Source organism: Malania oleifera, chromosome 5 (genome assembly GCF_029873635.1).
Source record: "Malania oleifera isolate guangnan ecotype guangnan chromosome 5, ASM2987363v1, whole genome shotgun sequence".
Taxonomy (NCBI): Eukaryota; Viridiplantae; Streptophyta; class Magnoliopsida; order Santalales; family Ximeniaceae; genus Malania; species Malania oleifera.
The window spans coordinates 83,434,883-83,461,902 of record NC_080421.1 but is presented as its reverse complement, the minus strand read 5'-3'; the positions used below and the strand labels follow the sequence as shown (position 1 = coordinate 83,461,902).

At 34.0% G+C, this 27,020-nt stretch overlaps 1 protein-coding gene across 1 annotated transcript; it reads left to right on the top strand.

The window, feature by feature from the left end:
* Positions 1–1,210: 1,210 nt before the first annotated feature.
* On the top strand, positions 1,211–4,662 carry LOC131155735 (vicilin Cor a 11.0101-like). The gene is made up of 6 exons (XM_058109101.1): positions 1,211–1,720; positions 1,814–1,989; positions 2,192–2,272; positions 2,678–2,959; positions 3,531–3,903; positions 4,204–4,662. Exons 1-6 carry the CDS (start codon positions 1,285–1,287, stop codon positions 4,365–4,367), a joined length of 1,512 nt encoding a protein of 503 aa, XP_057965084.1. The 5' UTR covers positions 1,211–1,284; the 3' UTR covers positions 4,368–4,662.
* Positions 4,663–27,020: the final 22,358 nt, after the last annotated feature.

Here is a 27,020-nt window from a genome sequence, read left to right as displayed (position 1 = left end):
GAACGGTGATATAAATGTTTAGTAGATTCGATCAAGTGATAATCTAACAGATTTGTTCACTAAAATTTTGTCTGCTACAACATTCAAGAAATTTGTTCATCTCATCGAAATGACACATCTTAAAGTTTTTAACAGAATGAGTTAATATATGGGTGACATACAAGAGGGAATGTTATGAAAACCACGTACAAGGGATTAATGGTTGTCTCCTCTTCGCTTTTCCACCATCATAAATTCTTTACTATCCTTATTGTCCTATCAAAGGGCATCCTCTCCCTCTCATCTTGACACATACATTGCATGCTTGAAGTAACTAGATATATAAAAAGAAATGGAATGATAAAGAGAATAAATATATTTTGTACAAGGTCGGTTTCAAATCATATTGTATTCCTCTCGAGATAGAGAAGTTTTTTATCCTATCTGCCCGTAGAGTAGGCATAGCCAAACCATGTAAATTTATATCACATCTCTATTTATTTTTCTACATATTTTATAATAATATGTCTATTATATGCATGTTATAATTATTATTATTATTTGATAATTTAGGGACTCCAACTACCATCGTACATGACACTTTAAACACTATGATGCGGTACCAAACTCAGAGGATGAAAGTCATCTGCCCATTGACACATTTCTAATAATTTATCGGGATAAACTTTTAAGAGTGAATCGAACCTGCGACCTTGGAGTCACTAAAGTCACAAGTCGTCCTTACCACTTGAGCTAATCCAGCTGAGCCATGTTACAATTATTTTTAATTTTATTTTTCTTTTTAGTTGAGTTGTGGAATAAAACAAAAAATTTTTAAATACATTTCAATTCTGTTAAACTTTTAATTTATTAATTTTTGTCCTCTTTAGAATTTATATTATGAAGAAAATCCAAAATAAATAAAGCACAAATATCCAAGTTCCAAACCTTGCACCGCGTCAGCTTTCCTCGGCCCCGCCACGAGAAAGCAGCGTCGAGACTCGGCGCCTCGCTATCTTGCAATGCACCGAGCATGCCCGTCCAAAGCTTGCAGTCAAATCATGAAATCTATTCAGCTTCTTAACTATTTTAAGCGCTAAACGACGCCGATCCCTCCTGCCCTCAGACGTACGCGGAAAACCACCTCCCGCTCCCTATCAACACGTAAGAAGGACACACGTCGTCGTGCATGCTCTCTCCATCTTCAATGTCACCCTCTATATATCAATCCAACTCCCTCTTTCAATTCTTCATCCACAACAGAAGAACCCTATAGCCTAGGCGTCCTTTTTCAAAAAAAATAAAATGGCTCTCGACGGACGTCTCGCTCTTCTGATCATCTTCTCTCTTTTTTTACTACAGTTTGGTACTTTTGCTGCGACACGAGTGATCGACCCGGAGCTGCAGCAGTGCAAGCACCAGTGCCGGCACCAGGAGCAGTACGACCAGCGGCAGACGCAGGTGTGCGTGGAGCGATGCGAGGCTCACTACCGGCAGAAGCACGGCGGCGACGAGCCTGAGGAGAAGCGCCAGCACAACCCTTACTTGTTGGAAGAAGAGCAGTTCACTACTCGGATTGAGAGCGAGGAGGGCCGAATCCATGTTCTTCAGAACTTCGCGGAGTGGTCGGAGCTTCTCCGGGGCGTCGAAGAGTACCGTGTAGCCATCCTGCAGGCCAATCCTCGCACCTTCGTCCTTCCTGTCCACCTCGACGCTGAATCGATCTTTTACGTCGCTCAAGGTATCTAGGCATATTGTTGTTAATTAATTTGCGTGGGGAAAAAATGATTGATTCATTTATTTGTTGATTAAACGTACAAAATGAAAATTGAAGGAAGGGCAACTATTAAGTTGGTGAGAAGGAATCAGCTAGAAAGCGTGAGCGTTCAACACGGAGACATTATCCGGATTAACGCAGGGGTCCCTGTTTACATAATCAACAACGAAGAGAATGAGGACTTGTGGATCGTCAAGCTCTTCCGATCTGTCTCCGTTCCTGGCAAAGTCGAGGTTTACTCCCAATTCGTTGCAATATCTCAGTTATTTTTATGTTAAAAATTTATTTGGAATTGAACTTGGATAATATATACACGAAAAAGAAAATATATAGGATACCTTATATATATATATATTGGTTTAAAGTGATTAAACAAAATCTTTGCATATATTAATATATTAGTTCTGATTTGTCGGGAGTTCTTGTGATGGATAGACATTCGTTGACGCGGGAGGCGAGAATCCAGAGACATATTACAGAGCTTTCAGCACGGAGTTGCTTGAAGCTGCTCTAAACGTACGTATAATATTTAATCAATATAATATATATGTGTGCTTAACCTTTTGAGAAAAAAAATTTATGCCCTTATTTATTAAAAGGGTAAGTGACAAGAAATTTTCTGAAGTGTTGCTAAATTGTTCTTTCTTAAGATCATGGATTTTATTTTTTATTTTTTTTAAGGGGCCAAATTCTCTCCATCTGAATTTTAAGGAAGAATTGTAATCTAATAAAATTTTAGAGACTTGTCATATAATTCATCATTTCTTAATTTTTTTCCTTTAAATTAGTTATTTTGTTTTGGAGAAAAGGTATCCTGAGTAGTTGATTCATGACGCTATATATGCGTACTACATGCATATTTTGTTTTCTTTTGTTTTTTAAAGCTGATTAATTGTGGTGTATGTTGGAATCTGCAAGCAGAGTGAAAGGAGAAAGTGGGATGGCATGTTCAAACGACATAAGAGTGGATTAGTTGTGAAGGCATCGCGAGAGCAGCTGGAAGAGATGAGCAGCAGGGGGAGGCAGCAGGAAGAAGATGGCTTCTTGCCTTTCGTGATGGAATCAAAGAGGAAAGCATTCAACCTCCTGAAGAAAGATCCCTCAATATCCAACGACTATGGACGACTCCACGTGGCTGATTCCCATGATTATGAGCGCCTCCATGACCTTGATCTCGCTGTCTCTTTTGCCAGTATCAAACAGGTATATATATTAATAATATTTTCCCACCTGGAAAAAATATTATATTATATTAATTCGTTGTCATATTTTTTTCATCACATTATTTATGATATCCTATGCTTAATTTTTATTTTTAGGTGGGAAATATTTGTAACTAAAACAATTAATCTAAAATGTTAAAATTTAAATTATTGACGCAAATCCCCATAATTGATTAGTCTGTTGGATTTTGGAAGTAATAGAAGAGATGGGGTTGTATGTAGAAATTAAGTATATGTTCCTACTGGTTAAGGTTAGTTGCGAAAATATTTTTTTAAATTTGACTTTAAAATGTGACATTTTTTTTATAATTTTTGTAAAATTAAAACAATTAACGATATTTGTCGTCAATAATTAAACAGGTCATAGAATATTTTTTTTAAAGAGATTTTCAAATTAATTTCACATCACAGCATATTAAGCATTAGAAATTATGAACTCGGAGTACAAATAAACATCATATGAAATTGAGTTGATAATACCTACGTGTATGAAAATATATATCATTCCTGTTTTTTTTTCCTCTTAATTTTATTTTGCCGCATGTGTGTAGGGATCAATGGAAGGACCATACTACAACTCGAGAGCAACTAAGATAGCCGTCGTGGTAGAAGGGGAAGGCTACTTTGAGATGGCATCTCCTCGCATGTCCTCTTGGGGGTCCAGTGGGAGACAGGAAGGTGGTGCAGGAAAAGGCTGCAGCGCGCGCAGGGCAGAAAAGGGAGGTCAGAAACAAGAGGGTGCGCCTACCTACCAGAAGATAAGCGGCTGGTTGAGGCCTGGCAGGGTGTTGGTGGTGCCGCCCGGCCACCCCGTCGCAGTGGTCGCTTCCGAGAGCCGACCACGGAGCAGCAATGATGGCCAAAATTTGCAGATTCTGTGCTTCGACGTCAATAACCACGGCAATTTGAGGTATCCGCTTGCAGGTATGCCAATACATATCACCACCTATATATATATATATATATATATATATATATATATATATATATATTGTAGTGAATATGCATGGGGACGTACACAGAAAATCGAAGAGGAAAATGCAAAAAAACCAGAAGACTATGTTAATCTTGCTATGTGATTGAAAGAGCTGAGTGCGCTTGCGTCATGCTCGGAGTGTTTGTGAAATCTCTGTTTAATATATATAAATATGCTATAATTATGGTTTTAAAATAATGTTACAAATTAAGTAATTTAAGTGGGTGAAGCATGTTCTGAATTTTCAGGGAAGGGGAACGTGGTAAGCTGGCTGGAAGATGCAGCGAAGGAGTTGGCGTTCGACACTTCGTCAAGGGAAGTAGACGATGCCTTCGGACGCCAAGAAGACGAGCTTTTCTTCCGAGGGCCGGAGCAATGGCGGGAAGGAAGAGGTGGTCGTGGTGATGCATGAATTTTCACGTCGCAAATTCCGAGAAGTCGGCAGTACTGTAGACGGATAGATGTATGTGAATGCATGTATGTATATGGTAGTGTGCGTAACTCGTGTGTGGTGTATGCATGGTGAGCTTATGTATGTTGAGGCACCTACTAATAAATGTATGTACGTATGTACGTACTAGTGTGCGTAACTCGTGTTTGGTGAAGGCATGGGGAGCTTCTGTATAATGAGGCACCTACTAGTATTATAAAAAGATAGCTGCTTTTGTATAACTACTAAAAAAAAATATTGAACTTATCTTTCAAAATATTCATTTTTATTTATTTACCATTTTGTATATAATAAAATAGTGAGAAAGTAAAAGTATAATATTTGATGGGTAATGGCATATGGTAAAATTGGAACAGAAGCGAGAAGGAAAATAAGAGTAATGATTTTATTTCAATTTGTACAACTCCTGCCTATACAAAGAATTTGGAAACATTTAAACAATCTGTACACTTAGATTTGCTGACTTTTCACCTTACGTGATTTTAGCTGTGATTTGATTTCTTGATTCATACCGCAGATTGCAACATTTCTCAATGCTTGATTTATGTCATGAAGTGCGGCATTTCTCAACACTCCCCCTCAAGTTGGCTTGGGTATTTATGATACCCAACTTGTTGAGTAAATAATTAAACAATGTGAATCCAAGAACTTTGGTAAAAAGGTCAGTAGGTTACTGGCTTGTATGCATGTAAATTGTTTGGATGATGCCACTCTAGAGTTTCTCCCGAACCACATGACAGTCTATATCGATATGCTTGGTTCATTCATGGAACACTAGATTTGAAGTTATGTGTATAGCGGTCTTGTTGTCAAAGCACAAATTGACTAGTTGAGAATGCATTACTTCAAGGTCTGAGAGTAGATACTTTAACCAAGTGACCTCACAACATGTGGAGGTCATAGACCTATATTCTGCTTATGCTGAGGAGTGTGAAACTCTTGCTTGTTTCTTGGTCTTCCAAAAAATGAGTGATTTTTGGAGTAGGATGCAATACCCACTACAAAAAATAAGGTTATTAGTGAAAGATCAAAACCTTCACTAATAACTATTATTGATGGTTTGACCAGAATTAGTGACAGTTTAGAATTAGTCGCTATAGCTACAGTTACTACTACTTATTAGTGAAGAATATTAAAAGTGTCATTAATAATAGAGTATTAGTGATGGATTATAACCGTAACTAAAACCCTAATATTGTCACTATAAATTCTACATTGGCTCGTCTCAAAATCTTCACTTATAGTAAACTAGTAGTGACAAGTTTCAAAACTATTACTAATAGTTGAGTATTAGTGATGAATTTCAAAATCGTCACTAATAGTAGAGTATTAGTAACAAATTTTAAAACCATCACTAATAATATACTATTAGTGACAAATTTAAACCGTCACTAGTATAATTCGTCACTAATACTCTACTATTAATGACAGTTTTGAAACCTTCACTAATACTTTAAAAATGAACAATTATTAGTGACGATTGTAAAACCGTCACTAATAATTTAAAATTAATAATTTTTTTAATCATTAATTCCTGTAAAAATCTTTAATTACATTTTCGCATACATAAAATTAAACCATAATTACTAAAAACTTCATAAATTATTCAAAATTCAAATTCAAATACAAATACAAATACATTATACAAATTTAATTAAAACACAGATATTTCATCTCTTCAGATAACAAAAAAAAAAAAAACAAAAAAATTCAAAATTCAAATACAAATGCATTATACAAATTCAAATTAAAATATAGAAATTCCATCTGTTCAGATAATAAAAAAATATAAAAGAAAATAATCAAAAGTTGCATCCAACTATAGTGCATAGCATCGTGCTGATGTTGTGACAGCTGCAAACCCTACAAATTAAGAATTATAAAAATAAAAATTAGTATACGATTTTTGAACATATATGTATATGTATTATAAATATCAATGATTTGATTGCAAAATAATTGGACATTCAGACATAATTTAAAAAAAAAAAATTATACAGTTTTAAATATCTATGTTTTATCACTTTAGAAAAATTTTGGCAGCATTTCGTCTATAAATAGGACATTTTCCATGGAGATATGCTCTAAACCTGGGTGTTTACAATAAACAGTTCATAATAATCCAACTAGTAATGAACTTTATGGGTGCACAAGAGTTTCATATAATAAGAATTAAATAATGTAATGTGTTCATGCATCCCACAAACAATCTATATTAGAATATATTCTTATAAAAAAATAGAATGTGATTTTCACGGTTTACATGGCTTCCTTCGGATTCAAAAACAACTATAATAATGAAATAATGCAAATGAGTCCATGATTGATAGAATTTTCACTTAACATGTGCAAAAGTAAATTTAGAAATGAAGTTCAAAATTCATTTGAACTTTACTCATCCTTAAAAAAATGTTTTAACATTCAGCACACTATTGTAGTAACCCAAACTAAGAAAATAAAGAAAGAAATAAAGAAAAGAGAAAGGAAAAGAAAATAAGGAAATTGGTTTGGCACAGGGCCAAACCGTTGACGGTTTCAGGAGGCTCAGAAAAACTATCGACGGTTATAACTACAGAGAGCGGTTTAAGTGCCAAACCGTTGACGATTTTGTCAAGCCCAGAAAAATCGTCGATGGTTTTGTAGTGGGCTGAGTTACTTAAGTGCGAAGCAACCTAAAATTTTCATAAAAAAATCACAACTCTCTCTCTCTCTCTCTCTCTCTCTCTCTCTCTCTCTCTCTCTCTCTCTAGCATGGGAACTCTCTACAAGTGCTCTGCGACTCTCTCTCTCTTCTTCTAGCATGTAGGCCATCGATCTTTGGCATATTCATGTAGTTAGGTTTTCGTGGTTTTGAAGCTTTTAGGCAATTTCCTCATAAACTAGTAAGGGTATTAGATTATGTTGGTTATTTTTGAAATATGGACCAATTAAATTGCAATCTATGTTTACAAAAATGGTATAGATGATTTTCTGAACGAATCAGATATATGAAAATGATTGTTTTGACTTTTATATGTTTTTGGGAAAAATTTATGTGAATGTGTTGAACATCTCCTATTTTCAGTAAAATGTATAGTTTGAGTTAAATGAAACCCTGGAGATGCTCACACCTCTATTTTCAGTAACTTATGTGTTTCTCAGGCAGTTGTGTATATTTATGATTTATCAAATGAAAAATTGTGTGGCATGAGTATGGTTTAAATTGGCATAAACGAATAGAATATGTATACAACTATGATACAATACGATATGACGGCTATATTCCAAGATGTGATGTGACTGCTATAAGCCGATATATGATATGCCGACTATAAGCCGAGATTTGATATTACAACTAGAGGTCGAGTTATAATATGAAAGATATGTTATAGAATAACGAACAACTTATTTTTTATATAGATTTATGGAAATGAACTATGATTTTAGTTTTATTATGTAAATTGCCATATATGATTTAAGAATCCTGAGGATCAGATTTTATGCATGTTATGAGCACTGCATCTTAGCTATGTGGTGGCAGTGAGTGCAATCACACGGGGATGGAAGTGTGATGTGGGATAGTCGATTTGTGGCCTGGGTACATTACTACTCCCAAGACAGTTTTGGGGGACCCCTCTCGATGTAGTTCCGGGTGATCGACTTGATGCAGTTACAGGTATAGGGTAGACACAATCGTACTTACTACCTGTTTTTGATATAGCTATGGTCGGACGAGCATATGCTAAGTCCATCCTTCGGGCCACACAACCCGTCATGGGAGAAGCATGTTGATGAGAAAGCGTAAGGATGCTACTTCAGCAGTACATGGTGTTTTCTTTTATGCATATATGGACAAATTTACTATTAATTGGTTGTACTGAGCCGACAATACTTTATTCAAAAATTATGTATTTTTAGAAATATAGTTTAGTACAGTTTTAAAATGCTATTTTAGATATGGTTAAATATATGAAGATATTTAATTGTACTAAAACTCATGCTAGCCACACGTTGATGAAAGTCTAGCTTTCCTTACTGAGAAGTGTCTCACTCCATTATCCATCTCATTTTTTAGGTCCTACAAGGAACCGTACCTAACTTACCTCGAGGTTGGGTTTAGACTTTTAAGAGTAGTTGTCAGAATTGGTGAGATACCATATATCTTATTTCGTCATTTTGGGGTTGTAATATATTGACAAGTAGTGTTATGCATGTGTGTTTTGGGGACAATTAGAACTCTGGCAATGTGATTGAGGTGTTTGTCTTCCGCTGTTTGTTTTAATTTCAGTTATGACAGGAACACCCGGATTCCCTTGTTAGGGCAGGTTATGGCTTTATGGTATTAAAGATGTTTATTTTATTCCACTACAAAAAATTAGGGTATTAGTGAAGGATAAAATATGTCACTAATACTTTTAAATTCCTCACTAATAGTATTAGTGACGAATTTATAAGTATTAGTGACGATTTTAAATTGGTTGCTATATCTGCCATTACTACTAACTATTAGTGACGGATTTTAAATTTGTCACTAATAATATAGTATTAGTGACGGATTATAACCGCCACTAAAACCGTAATACCGTCACTATAAATCCTACATCGACTCTGTTCAAATTCGTCACTAATAGTAGGGTATTAGTGAAGGATTACAATTCATCACTAATAGCAGGGTATTAGTGACGAATTACAAATTCGTCATTAATAGTGCAATATCAGTGAAGGATTAAAATTTGTCACTAATAGTAGGGGTATTAGTGACGAATTTGTAATTCATCACTAATACCCTACTATTAGTAAGAAATTTTAATCCTTCACTAAAATGCACTATTAGTGATGAATTTCGTCACCAATACCCTACTATTAGTGACGAATTTTAATCCCTCACTAAATCATTAAAAGATTAAAAAAAAATTAATACTAATTTTTTTAATCATCAGTTCATGTAAAAATTTGTAATTACATTTTTGCATACATAACCTGAAACCATAATTACTATAAAATTCATAAATTATTCAAAATTTTGAATTCAAATACAAATTCAATTAAAATAAAGAAATAACATCTATTTAGATAACAAAAAAAAAATTCAAAAAATTTAAAATTCAAATACAAATACATTATACAAATTCAAATTAAAATACATAAATTCCATTTGTTCAAATAATAATAAAAATTACAAAGAAATAATCAACAGTTTTATCTAACGATTGTAGTGCATGCATGACATCGTGCTGATGTTATAACAGTTACAAATCCTACAAATTAATAATTATAAAATAAAAATTAGTGTACAAATGGAGAGCATAATGGAAAGCTGATGCTCAGTATAATCAAGAGGAAAAATATTGAGAGTGCATCGTACAATAATTTTCAACCCTAAACAAATAACTGAAATGAATGTGAATGACGTACGTATGAATATATATAGTTGCATGCATCAAACCACACACGTAAACACTTTAACTCGTTCTCAAAACAGAATATCCCTGGCGGTGGACAAATGATAATGTTTATCCATAGTTAAAAGCAAATGATGTGTCATGTATCTTAATAGATGCAAATTTAGGGTTTAATGAAATGACTTTTCATTTAACTTTCACTCATCTTTTCAAAAAATTTTAACATTCATTTTATCATAATTATCTTTGTACATAATTTTTTTTTTTTTTGGAAAAATTTTAACGAAATTTCGGTAGCGTGCTATTTGTAAATTGGACATTTTCTCATAAAACCTGTACCTAAAACATGGTTATTTTCACAAAATAAAACATTTCAAACATGCAACAACCTAAATCCACTGCCACTATGCAATTCACAATATACTGCATCAACCATGCAGTTGGCGTTCAACAGAAGCATGTATTCTAGTAGTTCAATATAAAATTCATAAAACATAATACCATCCATCAAGAAAATATTACCAAGAAAAAGTTAAAACACAATTCAACTAACCTTGAACCTCATCGACAAAGTCGTATCCTCTCTTTTGCAGAAATCACCCAAACCTCTAATTCCATAAACCGCTTCTTCCAAGCCTCAACCCTTGCCTTGACTCTTGCCTTCGTGAGAACTCCAAATCGTTCAGCTTATTCTTCATATAAGCAACAGCTTCCTTCTCACCTTCACGAGAACTCCTCGAAGGCCCCAATAACATCTCGTATCCCTCCTTCCTCCTCTTTTCCCTATAGCTCGTTCTTCTGTTATCCTCTCACAAACGAATGATAATCTCTTTAGTGTCTTTATACTCTCCAAGTCTTCCAATTGATCTTCAGGCAATGGTTTACTGAGTGCCAACTCTCCATTCTGCTCTCCATTCGTGAGTGAACTTCACCAAAAGAGCATATACAATCGGAGAGTAGAGTGGAGAGTTGGCGCTCAGTAAACCCTTGCTTGAAGATCAATTGGAAGGCTTGGAGAAAAAGTACAAAGACGCTAAAGAAACGATTATTTGTTTGCGAGAGGATAACAGAGTAACGAGCTATAGTGAAAAGAGGAGGAAGGAGGGATGTGAGAGGTTATTGCAGCCTTCGAAGAGTTCTCGTGAAGGTGAGAAGGCTCATGAGAACCGAGGCAAGGGTTGAGGCTCGGAAGAAGTTGTTTGTGGCATTAAAGGTTAGGGTGATTTTTTTAAGTGGCGACTAGCAAGTGAGTGATTTTTTTAAACCCTTTTTGGTGAAAGGACTAGGCAGTTGAATGAAAGGCCTAATCAACTAATTCAATTTATGTTTGAAAGATATAAGTGGAAGAAAACAAACAAAAAAAAGATATAAGTAAGCTTTGAAATACTATGATCTCTTTAAACACACACACACACACACACACACACACACACACACACATACATCCATAGATACATACTGTTAATTTAGGTGTAATCCCAAAAGGGGGATGAATTGGGTATTTTTAAAAACCTTTAATATTATTTACCAATTAATCCCTACTTTTATATTTAACAAATTAATTGCAGGGGTTTAAGACTGATTTAAATTATTATATCAATGAATTCTTTTTACCCAATTAATTGTCAAGTGCGAGTGGGGTTATTCAACATACACATGCAAGATATATAATGAAATACGTTGCAGAAAATAAAAGGAGTAAAGGAAGAGAGAAGACAAACACAATTTTTACGAGGTTCAGCCAACTCGGCCTACGTCCTCGCCTTGAGCAACCCACTCAAAGACTCCACTAAATCCCTTCTCCTTTAATTGGGACGGAGCTTCCCTTACATCCGCTACTTACAAGAGGCACAACTTCTTCCTTACCTGGTTCACAACCCGAATCATGATTACAATATAGAATTTCAAATCTGCAAAACAACTCAATATTGTTTCTAACAAAACTAGTGAGTACAATTGAAAACCTAACACATATCCATATGATAAAACTTGAAGCTCAATATGTATGTAACGATATAATCGTTATATGAATGATATGCTTCACACAATTTTCCTTTTATCAAATCTCCCAAAATAATGGTATAAATAAATGCTTTGGAGAAAATAGGATTCTAGTTCAACTTATTAGATGCACAAATACCAAATGTGATCTTATTAAAAAAATTTGCTTTGAATATTATGAAGATCAAGATCAATAAGTTTTCTTCCAAATATCCACACACAATATGATCTGTTGGCCTTACAAGGCTTAATATCTTATTTTTATGCTAACAAACAAGTGGATCTTAACATGCTATGTTAAGTGATGTATTTTCAGGACTAAATGAAGAATGCAAGGTTAAAGAGTTCATGAGAGCTTGTACCTCATATGATGATTATATCAAGCTTGAAGCATGAATTTAAAGATTAAAACTTGAAGATCATGAGAGCATTGATATTAAAGAAAAATCTGCAAGAATGAAAGTCAAAGTGATCAACATGGAACGCTCAAAGAAAGATTAAACAAGCATAGAGACCTCAAGGAATTCAAGGATTGAAAATTTGAAAGAGTCTAGGAAATTTCGTGTAAGTACTTCAAAGAATTTCAATATGGATGCATAAAGCTTTTAAGTTAATGTCTTGGACCTAGATACCTTTGAAAATACTTGGAAAATATTTTTATAAGGTCAAAAATTGTTTTAAAAAGGTTAGAATCAGTTTTGGAATGAAAAGCACCAAAAAGAGGATTTCTCAAATGCTGTCAATTTTTCTACATATGCATTGATGCACATTTTTCTCCATAAAAAAATCTTTATTTTAAAATGTGTTCAACATGAACGTTTTAGGATTTTCTATTAGATTTCATTTGACACCAAGATCATCAAATTTGGAGTTATACAGAGAAAGGTATGACCAAAATACTGAAGGGTACTCGAAGCTGACAGCATGATGGACGACTGTCAGAGCAAAATGATATGTATGTGTGGGTTTGGATAGATGACTGCCACCTTTCTGCCCCTTTGTTTTAACTGGACAGATGACTGCCCAAAATGGATAGTCATCTGTCACGCGACTGTTATGAATTTTCTCAAAACGGTCAAATTTTTAAATAGGGTTATTTGGGGCTCAAAATTTATGGAAACTTGGGGGATACTTCAACACACTTGGGGATCAAGTTATACACTTTTTAAAGTCTATAAATAAGCCTCAAAGAACATTGACTCAGTGAACCAAGAATTCAAATTCTGAAAAAATTCAAAGTCTCTCTCAAATTGCTCTCAAATTCTCAAGGCTCTCTCTTGCTCTCAAGCTCACATATGGTGCACGAATTCAACTGAGTGGTTGCTGATCTTCTTCCACCGGAATTGTGATACAAATTCTAAATCTTTCAATTATTGAAATAACTAATCGGTGATATACTTCATTGAACTTCAAGTTAATTTCCATATTATGATTTACTTTGAAGTATATTAGTTGTGCTGTAATTGGTGTACTAACTAGCTCTTTGAGGAGCAAGTTCTTTATACGCATATATTTGATTTTTATCTTGTAGATTGATGATTCCAAGGGTTGTTTGGATTGTTGGCTAAGCAAGGGGATATTGCTTAGAGAGGCGGGCTCTTGCCTAGTTAAGGAGTGACCGGATGAGGGGGTATCGTTTGGAGAAGGCGGGCTCTAGCCTTAACCAAGGAATGTTGTAAAGGTTTGTTCCGCCCATTAAAGGAACATGTTTAGTGAATCCTTTGGTGGTTTATCAAAGGCGAGAATGTAGGCTGGGTATAAGCCGAACCTCGTAAAAATCTCTGTCTCTCTCTTTTTCTCTACTCTTTATTTTCAGTATATATTTAAATTGCGTGGATGGTTTAAATTGAAAATCATATATAATACGCATATTTTAGAATCAAGCAAACTTAAAGTTTTATTTTGATTTGGGTTGCGAAAATCGAAAAGGAGTACGTTGGTTAAACCATATCTTGCGGAAACCATACAGGAGTACGTTACTTGGTTAAACATCCCAAAAAGAAATTAACTAAGAGTTTATTTGAATTCTAAATATTTGGAAAGAGTGATTGAATTTTATATTGCACATCATATCGAAGAAACAAATTCATTTTTACAAGGCTTGGTTCAAATTTGATTAATATAAACAAACAATTTATCTTGAGTTTTTATATTACATAAGTGCGGTGTATTGGCTTGGTTGTTTGCTTTATAGTTATAGTTGATTGGTTTGGTTGAATGATTGGATATTTGTATGGTTAATAATTAAATAAAGAAACTAAGTTCTTGAGTGCTTAACAAATTAAACAAACAAGTCACAAATTGGTTAAAAGAAATAAAATAAGTTTAAGAATTCTAAAAAGGAATTAAAAGAAAATTTTTAAAAGTCCAATTCACCACCCCTCTTAGGAAGCTATTCCTAATTTCAATTGGTATCAGAGCGGGGTTATAGCAACTCTTAACTAGAAGCTATAAAAAGATCTAAATGGCTAACTTAGGCGTAGCTCCCTTTGGAGAGGGACAATCTTCAATTAGGCCACCAATCTTTTGTGGTTTGAACTATACTTTCTGGAAAAAAAGAGAATGCAAATATATCTCTAAACAATGAATTGAAAAGCATGGGAGGTTGTTATGGAAGGTGACCAAATTCCCACTAAGATAGTTGATGGAAAACAAGTCCCTAAGGAGAAAATTGATATGACAGACTTAGACTATAGGATGCTACAAGTAACTTCTAGTGTCATGAATGCTCTATATTGTGCTTTAGATGCCAATGAATTTAATAGAATAATGGCTTGCAAATCAGCTAAAGAGATATAGGACAAGCTAAAGTAACATATGAAGGCACTATAGATGTTAGGGATAATAGGATCGATATGCTCACAAGTGAATATGAAGCCTTTAAGATGAACCCGGATGAATCCATAACTAATATGTTTACTAGGTTCACTTACATAATTAATTCCCTAAATGCACTAGGAAAAACCTACACTACTTATGAAATGATAAGGAAAATTCTTAGAGGGCTACCAACTGTATAGGAACCAAAAGCCACTGCCATAACCGAAGGAAGAAATCTGAAAACCACTTCCTTAGATGAGCTTATAGGTTCCTTACTCACATATGAAATGGCAATGAATGAAAAGAGTGGAAAAATCAAAGCCCAAGAATCAATAGCCTTTAAAGCCTTAAAAGAAAACTCAATTAATGAAATGGATGAAGATGAAGAAGCCTCCATATCTAAAAATCTAGCAAGGATACTAAGAAGTAGAAACAAATTTAAAAGAAGGACTCCGAATCAGATGAAGAAGGAGAAGAAATCAGCAAAAAGAAATCTAAAAGTAAAACTCCTACATGCTATAATTGCAACAAAGCTGGACATTTAAAACTGGAATCTCCTCTACTCAAGAAAGAATCTAAGAAGAAAAAGAAAAAGGCCATGAAAGTCACTACTTGGGACATGATGAGTACAAGTAGTTTAGAAAATGAATCAAGTGACCAAGAGGTTGCTTATACATGCTTTATGGCTTGAGACAATGAGGAAAGTTCCTCATCTAAATCTTCAAATAATTCTTGTTGTGATGAATCCGATGATGAGAGCATGCCATCATATGAAGAACTTCAAAATGATTTACTCAAAGTTCATAAGATGCTGATTAAAGTAACTAAACAAAATACTTCATTGAAAAATATTAATGAAGGTATAATGAAAGAGTTAGAAACCCTTAAGGCTGTAAAAAGAGAAAAGGATTCTAGAATCAAGAAAATAGAAAATAAAAATAAAGTTATAACAAAGGAATTAGAATCCAAAAATATTGCTGAAGAAGAAAACAACTTGAAAATCAAGAAACTAGAAAGCAAGAAAAAACAAATGATAGAAGACCTTCGATCCCTATCCTATATGGTATATGAGAAAGATATGTATATTTCTGAATTAGAGGATAAAATAAGAAAATTATCTCTAGAGTTAGAGAAATCACAGAAGAAGGTTGATAACAAGAAAGAGATAGAGTTAAATGATCTCAAAAATCAGATTGAAGATAAAGACAAAGTCATTTATAACTTTACTAAAGGAAAAACAAACTTTGACAAAATGGTAGGCTCCCAAAGAATGTCTCTAAACAAAGAAGACATTGGATTTAATGGAATTGAAAATAAAAAGAAAAGGAATCTTTACATGGGTTATTTCTCAAAATCCTCCGAAGATAATGCTGCCACATCTAGTAACGCCTACACTAATACAATATGCTATCAATGTAAGAAAAAAGGGCATATAAAGTTTGAATGTCTATTTAAGAGAAAAGGAGTGAAAACTAAACAAATATGGAGAGTTAAAGAAACATCCTTTATCAAACCAACCGGACCCAAGAAAGTATGGGTACCAAGATGAAAGACTAGTTCATAAATAAAAAACTCCATGGATTAAGTCATTCCCCTTTAAAAATTGAGAAAGTAACTTAATTCATGATCAACAAATGAACTAGTAGAAAAACTAAAAGATGAGTTTAGAAGTTTATTATAAAAAATTCAAAATGACATAGTTGGCAAAATTATAGGATGATTTTTTACAAGGCTTAACTTAAGAAATATTAAGAAAATATCAAACTGAGCTTATTACATAAGTATTTCAAGTTGATTCAAGTATGATTTTTCATTTTGAAGCTCACTAGGCAAAGAGACTTAGAGACCTTAGTATAAAACTTGGAACAAGTTTTTCAAAGTTAAACAAGTTCATATTCCATGATTAATTAAGCAAAGAAGAGAGAACTCAAAAATATGTTGAAATGAGGAAAATCTACTGACAGATGACTGTTTATTTAGAGACAGACGACGAACATATTTTGAAGTGTTTTAATACAAGTCAGAAGATGACAGACGACTGTCAAGTAATGGACAGTCGATTGCATATATTTTTTTAAAGATATTTGAGAATGAAATGCTATATGCTACATGCTTACATGTCTATATGATATGCTATATGCTTCATGCTTACATACCTATGCTACATGATATACTTGACTTATATTGAAAATTTATGGCTCACTATGTTGAAAATTTGAGCATGAGATTATTGAGTATAAGCATGAATTTTCATATGAGATTAATTCTTGATCATGCATAATGAATTACATGGATAGACTTACTATTTTTTATATTGATGTCCATGAGCTATGAGAGATATAATGGTTATATTGGTATCCATGAGCTGTGTATAATGTGAAAATGACTTCGGAATCTATAAAGTATTTTGATATCCATGAATATATTTGGTATCACATTTTAAAAAAAATTTAATTGGTATCACAATTTAAAAGCTCACTTGGTTTCTCAATCTAAAATTAAATTTGTTTTTTAAGTATGACAAGTATGATTATATCTATGAGCATGATATGATATTAATGATTTTAGTATAATATTGACATTTTATGTTTTGAAACATAGGATGATGAAAGCACAATTGATAACAAAACTGAATGTATTAAATTCAGGGGGAGTATGACTTATTGCTTATATTATGATTGTTTCCCTATTAATCAATTCAGAGAATTTTCAATTGGTATCATGAATTAAATTTTCAATTGGTATCAATTCTCAATTGGTATCATGAATTTTAAATAGATGTCATGAATTCAATTTTAAATTGGTATCATAATATCAACAATTGAAATCTTGAGTAATGTCAAAGAAGGAAAAAGTTGTTAGTAAAGATATGATTGTTAAAACATACTACACATGTTATATTGAAAAACTATAGTGTTCATATGTTTGATACACATGTTTGATGATATGCTCAACATGTGATTTTACTTGAAATTAATTATTTTTTTTTCTCTTTTTGATCGATGTCAAAAGGGGGAGAAGTTTTAAGCAAAAATTGAGCATGAGATTGCAAAAATTGAGCATGAACATAATATATCAAAAGGATAAGAAGTACTTGATGTTGATTGATAAACTTGAACTTGAATAAAGTGATGAGCATGATTGTAAAATGAAGTGACGAGCATGATTATAAAAGAGTTTTTGAAATTGATATTGATCTTACAAATATTATTAAGATGATGCTTATTGGAAGGGGAGGTCTTTTTAAGGCTCACTTCAATTTTTACTTCTTGTTTGTCATCATTAAAAAAGGGGAGATTGTTGGCCTTACAAGACTTAATATCCTATTTTGATGCTAACAAACAAGCGGATCTTAACATGCTATGTTAAGTGATGTATTTTCAAGACTAAATGAAGAATGCAAGGTTAAAGAGTTCATGAGAGCTTGTACCTCAAATAAGGATGATTATATCAAGCTTGAAGCATGGATTTAAAGATTAAAATTTGAAGATCATGAGAGCATTGATATTAAAGAAAAAGCTACAAGAATGAAAGTCAAAGTGATCAACATGGAAAGCTCAAAGAAAGATGAAGCAAGCATAAAGACGTCAAGGAATTCAAGGATTGAAAATTTGAATGAGTCTACAAAATTTCATGTAAGTATTTCAAAGAATTTCAATATGGATGCATGAAACTTTTATGTTAATGTATTGGACCTAGAAACCTTTGAAAATACTTGGAAAATATTTTTATAAGGTCAAAAATTGTTTTAAAAAGGTTAGAATTAGTTTTGGAATGAAAAACACCAAAAAGAGGATTTCTCAAATACTATTAATTTTTCTACATTTGCATTGATGTGCATTTTTCTCCATCAAACAATATTTATTTTAAAATGTGTTCAACATAAAAGTTTTAGGATTTTCTCTTAGATTTAATTTGAAACCAAGATCATAAAATTTGGAGTTATACAAAGAAAGATATGACCAAAAGACTGAAGGGTACTCGAAGTTGACAGCATGACAGATGACTGTCAAGAACTTGACAGACGACTGTAAGAGCAAAATGAGACGTCTGTGTGGGTTTAGACAGATGACTGCCACCTTTATGTCCCTTTTTTTTTAACTGTATAGATGACTACCCAAAATGGACAGTCATCTGTCACGCAGCTGTTATGAATTTTCTCATAACGGTCAAATTTTTAAATGGGGTTGTTTGGGGCTCAAAATTTATGGAAACTTGGGGGATACTTCAACACACTTGGGGATCAAGTTATACACTTTTTAAAGTCTATAAATAAGCCTCAAAGAAAATTGAATCAACGAACCAAGAATTCAAATTCTGAAAAAAGTCAAAGTCTCTCTCAAATTGCTCTCAAATTCTCAAGGCTCTCTCTTGCTCTCAAGGCGCACATATTGTGCACGAATTCAACTGAGTTGTTGCTGATCTTCTTCCACCAGAATTGTGCTACAAATTCTAAATCTTTCAATTATTGAAAGAATTAATTGGTGATATACTTCATTGAGCTTCAAGTTAATTTCCATATTGTGATTTACTTTGAAGTATATTAGTTGTGCTGTAATTGGTGTACTAATAAGCTCTTTGAGGAGTAAGTTCTTTGTACGCATCTATTTTATTTTTATCTTGTAGATTGACTATTCTAAGGGTTGTTTGGATCGTTGGCTAAGCAAGGGGATATTGCTTAGAGAGGCGGGCTCTTGCCTAATTAAGGAGTGACTAGACGAGGGGATATCGTTTGGAGAAGGCGGGCTCTAGCCCTAACCAAGGAGTGTTGTAAAGGTTTGTTCCACCCGTTAAAGGAACATGTTTAGTGAATCCTTTGGTGGTTTACCAAAGGTGAGGACATAGGCTGGGTATAAGCCGAACGTCGTAAAAATCTCCGTCTCACTCTCTCTTTCGCTACTCTTTATTTTCGGTACATATTTAAATTGCGTGGATGGTTTAAATTGAAAATCATATATACTACATATATTTGGGAATCAAGTGAACTTAAATTTTTATTTTGATATGGGTTGCGTAAACCGGAAGGGAGTATGTTGGTTAAACCATATCTTGTGGAAACCATACGGGAGTACGTTGGTTAAACATCCCAAAGAGAAATTAACTAAGAGTTTATCTGAATTCATTTGGAAAGAGTGATTGAATTTTATATTGCACATCATATTGAAGAAACAAATTCATTTATGCAAGGCTTGGTTCAAATTTGGCTAATATAAACAAACAACCATCTTGAGTTTTTATATTACATAAGTGTTGTGTATTGGCTTGGTTGTTTGCTTTCTAATTATAGTTGATTGGTTTGGTTGAATGATTGGATGTTTGTATGGTTAAGGATTAAATAAAGAAACTAAGTTCTTGAGTGTTTAACAAATTAAACAAACAAGTCACAAATTGGTTAAAAGAAATAAAATAAGTTTAAGAAATCTAAAAAGGAATTAAAAGAAATTTTTTAAAAGTCCAATTCACCCCCCCCCTTGGGAAGCAATTCCTAATTTCATGATCTTTGTAATATATATATATATATATATATATATATATATATATATATATATAATATGAGCTCCAAAGATCAAAAACCTAATATAATATTTTTCAGAAAATATCCCTCAATAATATATATTGTTACGAACTCTAAGAATATTTAATCAAGTGGTTTTGTAATATCAAAAATATCGTGTCTTTAACTGAATACACATTTGAATCAAAAAACGTTTAACCAATGGCAAAACTTTTCTGAAGTAGTGATCTTGTCAAAAAATTTTAATATAAGAACACTCAAGATCAATCTTATTAATGGATTTTGAGATGAAAAGCTCTTTAAGAATAAATATTAACAAGCAAATTGATTTAAATGAAAATCTCTTTGAGAATAAATATTAACAAGCAAATCGATTTGCCTAACCTTAATACCAAGTTGAAAGCACAACGATTGCTAGATTGCCTTTTGAAGATCAAGATAGCCTTAGCTCAGATTTGACATATAAACTTTGAAATCCTAAGCAAAAACTTCAGCAGTGTGTTCAAAGTTCTCTCAAGTTGTGCTAAACGTACAATATCCTCAATTAAATGCCAAAGGTTCATTCTCTTCAGGGCACTAGGGTTTAGATGTTGATTATATTGGTAACCTTGCCCTTAGGATGATTTCCAACTGTTGGATCAACTTGATTGTAAAAATAACTCGCGTGTTCTCTCATTAAAAATCAAAGTTCTAATCTTCCCATAAGTTCAGACGACTGAGGATTAGAGCTTAGATGACTAAAGTTCCTTAGAGCTTCAAAAAATTAACCTGGACACAGGGTCAAACGTCTGAAGTTTGGTTTAGAGCTCTAAAGTTGAGGGTTCAGACGACTGAAGTCAGGGTTCAGTCTTCTGGTGTGCTTCTTCCTGTTTCTGTGTTTCTCCAATAATTCTTAAGATGACTGAACTTAATCTTCGGTCTTCTGAAGAAATTCTTCAAATGACTGAGCTTAACTTCGGTCTTCTGAAGTTGAATCTTCAGATGACTGAGCATACACTTCAGTCTTCTGAAGTTGACTCTTCAATGTTTTGATCAGGGAGTTCGGTCTTCTGAACATACATTTTTTGAATTTTTCTTTTTAGTTTCAAAAATATGTTTTTGCTCCCTTTCTTTGCTCTTTTATAAAATATTTTTCGAGGTTTTAAAAAATCCCTAAGTCCATAAATATCCCCTAAAGATGTTCATGAGATGCATAAGTCCTAAGGTCAGTCTAGGGTATATTTTGAGCTTCAAATTAAATCATATAAAATGTGTAAGTACATTTAGTTCTAAATACCCATTCCCATGACGATCTTGAACTTGCCGCTTGCATCTTCATTCTTCAACTCTTTTAGTTTCATGGATTTTACCAAGATGGATATACTTTAGTTTCATGTCATTCCATGACTTTCTATCCTTCCGTGCATGCTAAATATTGTTCCCGTTCACAATCTCAATGCATAGATCAAATATCAAGTGATTTGTCATTATCAAAACAGGATTGGACTTATAGAGTCAACACATACATACATATATGCACATATATCTATCTATATATATATATATATTCACACACACACATGAATATATATACATTTATAGATTGAGATTGAATGCTTTCCCGTCGATAACATGTGATGGGTGGTGACTAACGACCCTACTAGCTTAAGTGTAACAACCTGCTTTTCTTGCTATATTTTTTTTAAGTACATATTTTGAGATTTCACTGCTCTAATACCTTTTAATATAAATCAAACTAATATCACGGACCAGATAGGACCCGTGGAATCTGAGACACAATAAACAACCTAAGCAGCAAGAAGTAGAATACATACAACCATAACCATATATACAATACCAGAGTGTCAGAATATTTCCCAAAATATACATACACAACAATACTTAAAATACCATCATCTGGACCTAGTGACTACTCAAAATAACTATCAAAAAATATTCACCCTATAGTCAGGGTAGTACTGTAGTCCCCTCTACCTGTGAGTCTGATCTGCTCGCTTAGCCAAATTGCCTGAAAAAAAATATTAAATCACTGGGATAAGATAACGCTAAGTTAGAAAAAATATACTATTACTAGTGTGTGGCAAGTGAGTTTACATCTTATAAAACTGATTTGGAAATACCATAAATAATTGAGTCTATGAAACATATATAACATTTCAATATAACTCATACGTATGCTGCTTAACATAAACTATTTTTCTAAATTTTCTAACCATTATACTTCTAATATTCATAGGTATATCTATAGTTTCTGTAAATTTGAATATACATTTATATAATAACAAAGAAAATTTCCCTGGATGGATAACTGAAAGTCATGATATAACCTCTCATGACAGGGTTATGCAGCTCGAAGGCGGGACCTATCTTGGCTAGCCGATTAGGGTAAGTCAACTGAACTCCAAAAGTTAGATCGACCTCCTCAACCCTTATTCGAAGGAGAGTCTATCCACAACGTAGGCACGATCGACCACTAAATACCACATACTATCTGAGTAATATGGTTACACTCAGAACTAAATATAGCTGCGGTATCGTGCTCTGCTGACTAAATTTGGTCCATTAGGATCTGATACTATATACATATATAACTGATATATCTATATTGCTCTTTTACCATGATTTTATAAAAACTAAAACATTATAAAATTGATCTGCTAATCTGAATAACTGGCTGAACATTTAATGTTTGTATATCTGATTATCTGATTGAATTCATGGTATTCTGAATATGCGGTAAATATATGTTTCGATACATATACTGTAAATCATGGTATCATGGAAAATAGATATATCATGGTATTCTGAATATGCTGTAAAATTTTTATCTGTATCTATACTGAGAATCATCATTTTATAAAACATATATTTATTCCATGATATTTTCTACCTAATACACTATAAAACATGGTATTTATAAACTGTATAAATACTGTACTAGTTTGCTATAAACTCATGTCACACAATTTAAATAAATAAATTCACTTGTTCTAAAATCTGTATTTTTTGCTATAAAAATATATTATAATCTGAATAGTAATAATCTAGTAAAACATATAATTTCTGCTGACTATCATTCTAAAATTTTCTAGCATAGCATATTTCTCTTACCTGACTATCTGAGCACTAACTATTATTTGCAATCCCACGTGTGCGGCATTCCTAATATCAACATCCTGAGATAACACACGTACATTTTCCAAATCAAACAACTGAATTAACCTAAATAATTATCATATTCATATTCCCTAAATCCACACATGCACAAATCCTAAACTATAATTCATATATCATTTTACTTGGGTTTCTGAAATACCACCCACTGGGGTCCTCAACCCTTGTCCATAGGGTCCCAAAACACCCTATTTTTGAAAATATAATAACTTAATTTTACTTTACAAAACCCTACTATTTTTGCATATAATGTAGAATCTGACTTCAAATGAACTGGGTGATACTGAAAATGCTCAAATAATCCACTCACCTAGGTTTTGGAATGGTTCCCAAGTTGGCCTAACCAACAGATTACTCCAGCAGATTTGAAGAGAATCTTACCAGGAGTGACGTGGCGAATTTGGATCATCAATCCGATAAAGAATGAGGCTGAAATCGAAAAGAGAAGGTGAAGGGGATGAAAACTTAGAGAGAGAAAGAGCCACATGCAAATTTCCTATGTTGAAATTCGATTTTAGCGTACTTGTACACGTGCCTTCGTCGACAAGACACGTCACTTCGTCAACGGGGTCAAGAAGGAGTTTGTCAACGAACTCATAACCTTCGTCGACGAATTTCAGGTCCTCAGATAGGCCTCTTGGTAACTCCTCATCGATGAGACGCGTGTCCCAGTCGACGACCCAATAAGCCACTTAGTCGACAAACACTTCGTGTTTGTCGACGAGAACCTGCTATGAAACCCTTTACAATTCCCATTTTCTCCCTATTTTATTATTTAAATACCATAATTCTTTAGGTCTCTACATTCTTCCCTCTTTATTAAAATTTTGTCATCGAAATTTACTATTTGAGTGATTCACCATCTCTTAAAGTAAATAGGCTACTTATTTATTACTCACCCTCACTTGTGGCGGAGGAACCCCGTGGTTACATAAGTAGTTCTAAGAGATTAAAATTATACCCATAAAAGAAAATTCTTCCAAAACTAAAAACACTACCTATCCTATATTCTAAATTACAATTACACTGTACAAACCAAATTTAAACTGTCATTATTTAAACTTACATATCTCTACTGTACCCCACTAAACAGGTGTGGGTAATTTTGTCTAATTTCCTCTTCAAGCTCCCAAGAAGCTTCCTTTGCCGCGTGATTCCTCTACAGGACTTTTACTAGTGGTATCTTCTTACTACACAATTCCTGTTCTTTTTTATCTAAGATCTGCACTGGAGCTTCCTCATATGCTAGAGCATCACTGAGTTCTAATTCTGCATAATTGATAATATGGGAAGGATCTGAGATGTATTTCCTTAACATAGAAAGATGAAATACGTCATGTATTCTGAACAAAACGGGTGGTAAAGCTAGTTGATAGGCAACTGGCTCAACCTTCTCAAGTATCTTAAATGGGTCAATAAACCTAAGGCTCAACTTACTCTTCTTCCCAAACCTCATGATTCCCTTTAGTGGTTCTATTTTCAAGAATACATGGTCACCAACTTTAAATTCCAATTCCTGGTGGCGAGTATCTGTGTAGCTTTTTTGCTGACTCTGTGCTACACTGATTCTATCTCGAATAAGTTGAACTTTATTGCATGCTTGCTGCACTATTTCTAGTCCCAAAACTCGTTTTTCTCCTAACTCATCCCAGTATAAAGGAGAACGAAACTTCCTACCATAAAGCGCCTCATACAGTGTCATGCATATGCCGGCCTGATAGCTATTATTGTTGGAAAATTCAACCAGCGGTAAATACTGGGTCCAACTACCCGCAAAATCTAGTACACGCGTTCATTGCATATCCTCAAGTACTTGGATCGTTCTCTCTGTCTGACCATTTGTCTGAGGATGGAAGGTGGTGTTGAATGCTAACTGAGACCCCAAAGCCTCCTTCAAGCTCTTTCAAAATCGTGATGTAAAACATGGGTCACGATCCGAGACTATAGATACTGGCACTCCATGGGATCGAACAATCTCCTGAATGTAGATCTCTGCTAATTTGTTCATAGGGTAGCTAACCTTAATAGGTAAAAAGTGGGCGGTTTTCATCAGCCGATCAATATCTACCCGGATGACATTCTGACCATGCAGTGCCGGTGGTAGCCCAATTACAAAATCCATGGATATGTGATCCCAATTCCACTCAGGGATGTAAAGTGGCTTCAACTGCTCGACCGGCCTCTGGTGCTTAGACTTAATCTGCTGGCACGTCAAGCACTGCTGCACAAATTCTACAACCTCCCTCTTTATGCCACTCCACTAGAAATACTCTCGCAGATCCCTACACATTTTAGTACTGCGAGGGTGAACTGTGTATAGAGATCTGTGAGCCACCCATTAGAATCGTTCTCCAAATATCATCATCCGCAGGCACACACAATCTGGTGTGAAACCTCAGAGCCCCGTCATTAGAAATGCTAAATTCCTCTTCTTGACTATCCTGTACTCTAGCTATTACCTCTACTAATTATAGGTCATCCCCCTGAGTGGCTTTAATCTTTTCATATAACGTAGGCTGCACAACTAGGGTGGCAATAAATTCCTGAGAATCATCCTCCGCTAACTCCACGCCGAGCCTTTCCAAGTCCATCAGAATTGGGTGCTGAATTACTACTGCTAATTGTGCTATACCCTCTAATTTACGGCTTAGTGCATTAGCCACCACATTTTCTTTACCTGGGTGGTAGTTCATGGTGCAATCGTAATCCTTGATAAGTTCTAACCATCTCCTTTGCCGTATATTCAACTCTTTTTGCGTGAAGAAGTACTTTAAACTTTTATGATTAGAGAATATCTCTCATCTCTCATCGTACAAATAATACCTCCAAATATTTAGTGCAAGTACCATTACAGCCAACTCCAGATCATGGGTAGGGTAATTCTTTTCATATTCTTTCAACTATCAGGAAGCATAGGTTACAGCCCTACCATGCTGCATCAACATACAATCAAGCCCTTTCAAAGACGTGTCACTGTAAATTACATAGCCATCACCTCTAGATGGAATCATTAGTACTGGTGTAGTGACGAGCCGCTATTTTAATTCCTGGAAGCTTTGTTCGCATTCATCATCCCATGCAAATCTAGAATTCTTCCTAGTCAGTCACATTAGAGGCTCTGATAGTCTTGAAAATCCCTCTACAAACCGATGGTAATATCCCGTTAGTCCCAAGAAACTCCTAATCTCCTGAACATTCCTTGGCCTTTCCTAATTTAACACAACCTCTATTTTATTGAGATCCACTAAAATTCCATCCCCTGATATAACATGCCCCAAAAATACAAATTTCTCTAACCAGAATTCACATTTACTAAACTTGGCGTACAATTTCTTTTCCCTAAGCGTCTTAAGTACCAGCCGTAAATGTGCCTCATGCTCCTGAAAACTCCTTGAGTAGACCAGTATATCATCAATGAAAACCACCATGAACTAGTCTAGATATTGATGAAACACCCAATTCATTAAATCCATAAATACTGCTAGTGCATTAGTTAACCCAAATGCATCACCAAAAACTCTTAGTGCTCGTATCTAGTTCGAAATGCTGTCTTAGAGATATCTTCTACTTTAACCTTCACCTGATAATAGCCTAATATGAGGTCGATCCTAGAATAGACCCATGTACCCTGAAACTGATCAAATAAATCATCTATACGAGGTAGAGGATATTTGTTCTGAATGGTTACCTTGTTATCTCTCTATAATATATGCACAACCTCAT

Bases quoted from the DNA above. Each gene is read 5' to 3' on its own strand.
- LOC131155735 (XM_058109101.1), top strand. From the start codon at position 1,285: ATGGCTCTCGACGGACGTCTCGCTCTTCTGATCATCTTCTCTCTTTTT. The intron at 2,960-3,530 runs GTATATATATTA...GCATGTGTGTAG, and splicing joins CTTTTGCCAGTATCAAACAG to GGATCAATGGAAGGACCATA. The intron at 3,904-4,203 runs GTATGCCAATAC...CTGAATTTTCAG, and splicing joins TTTGAGGTATCCGCTTGCAG to GGAAGGGGAACGTGGTAAGC.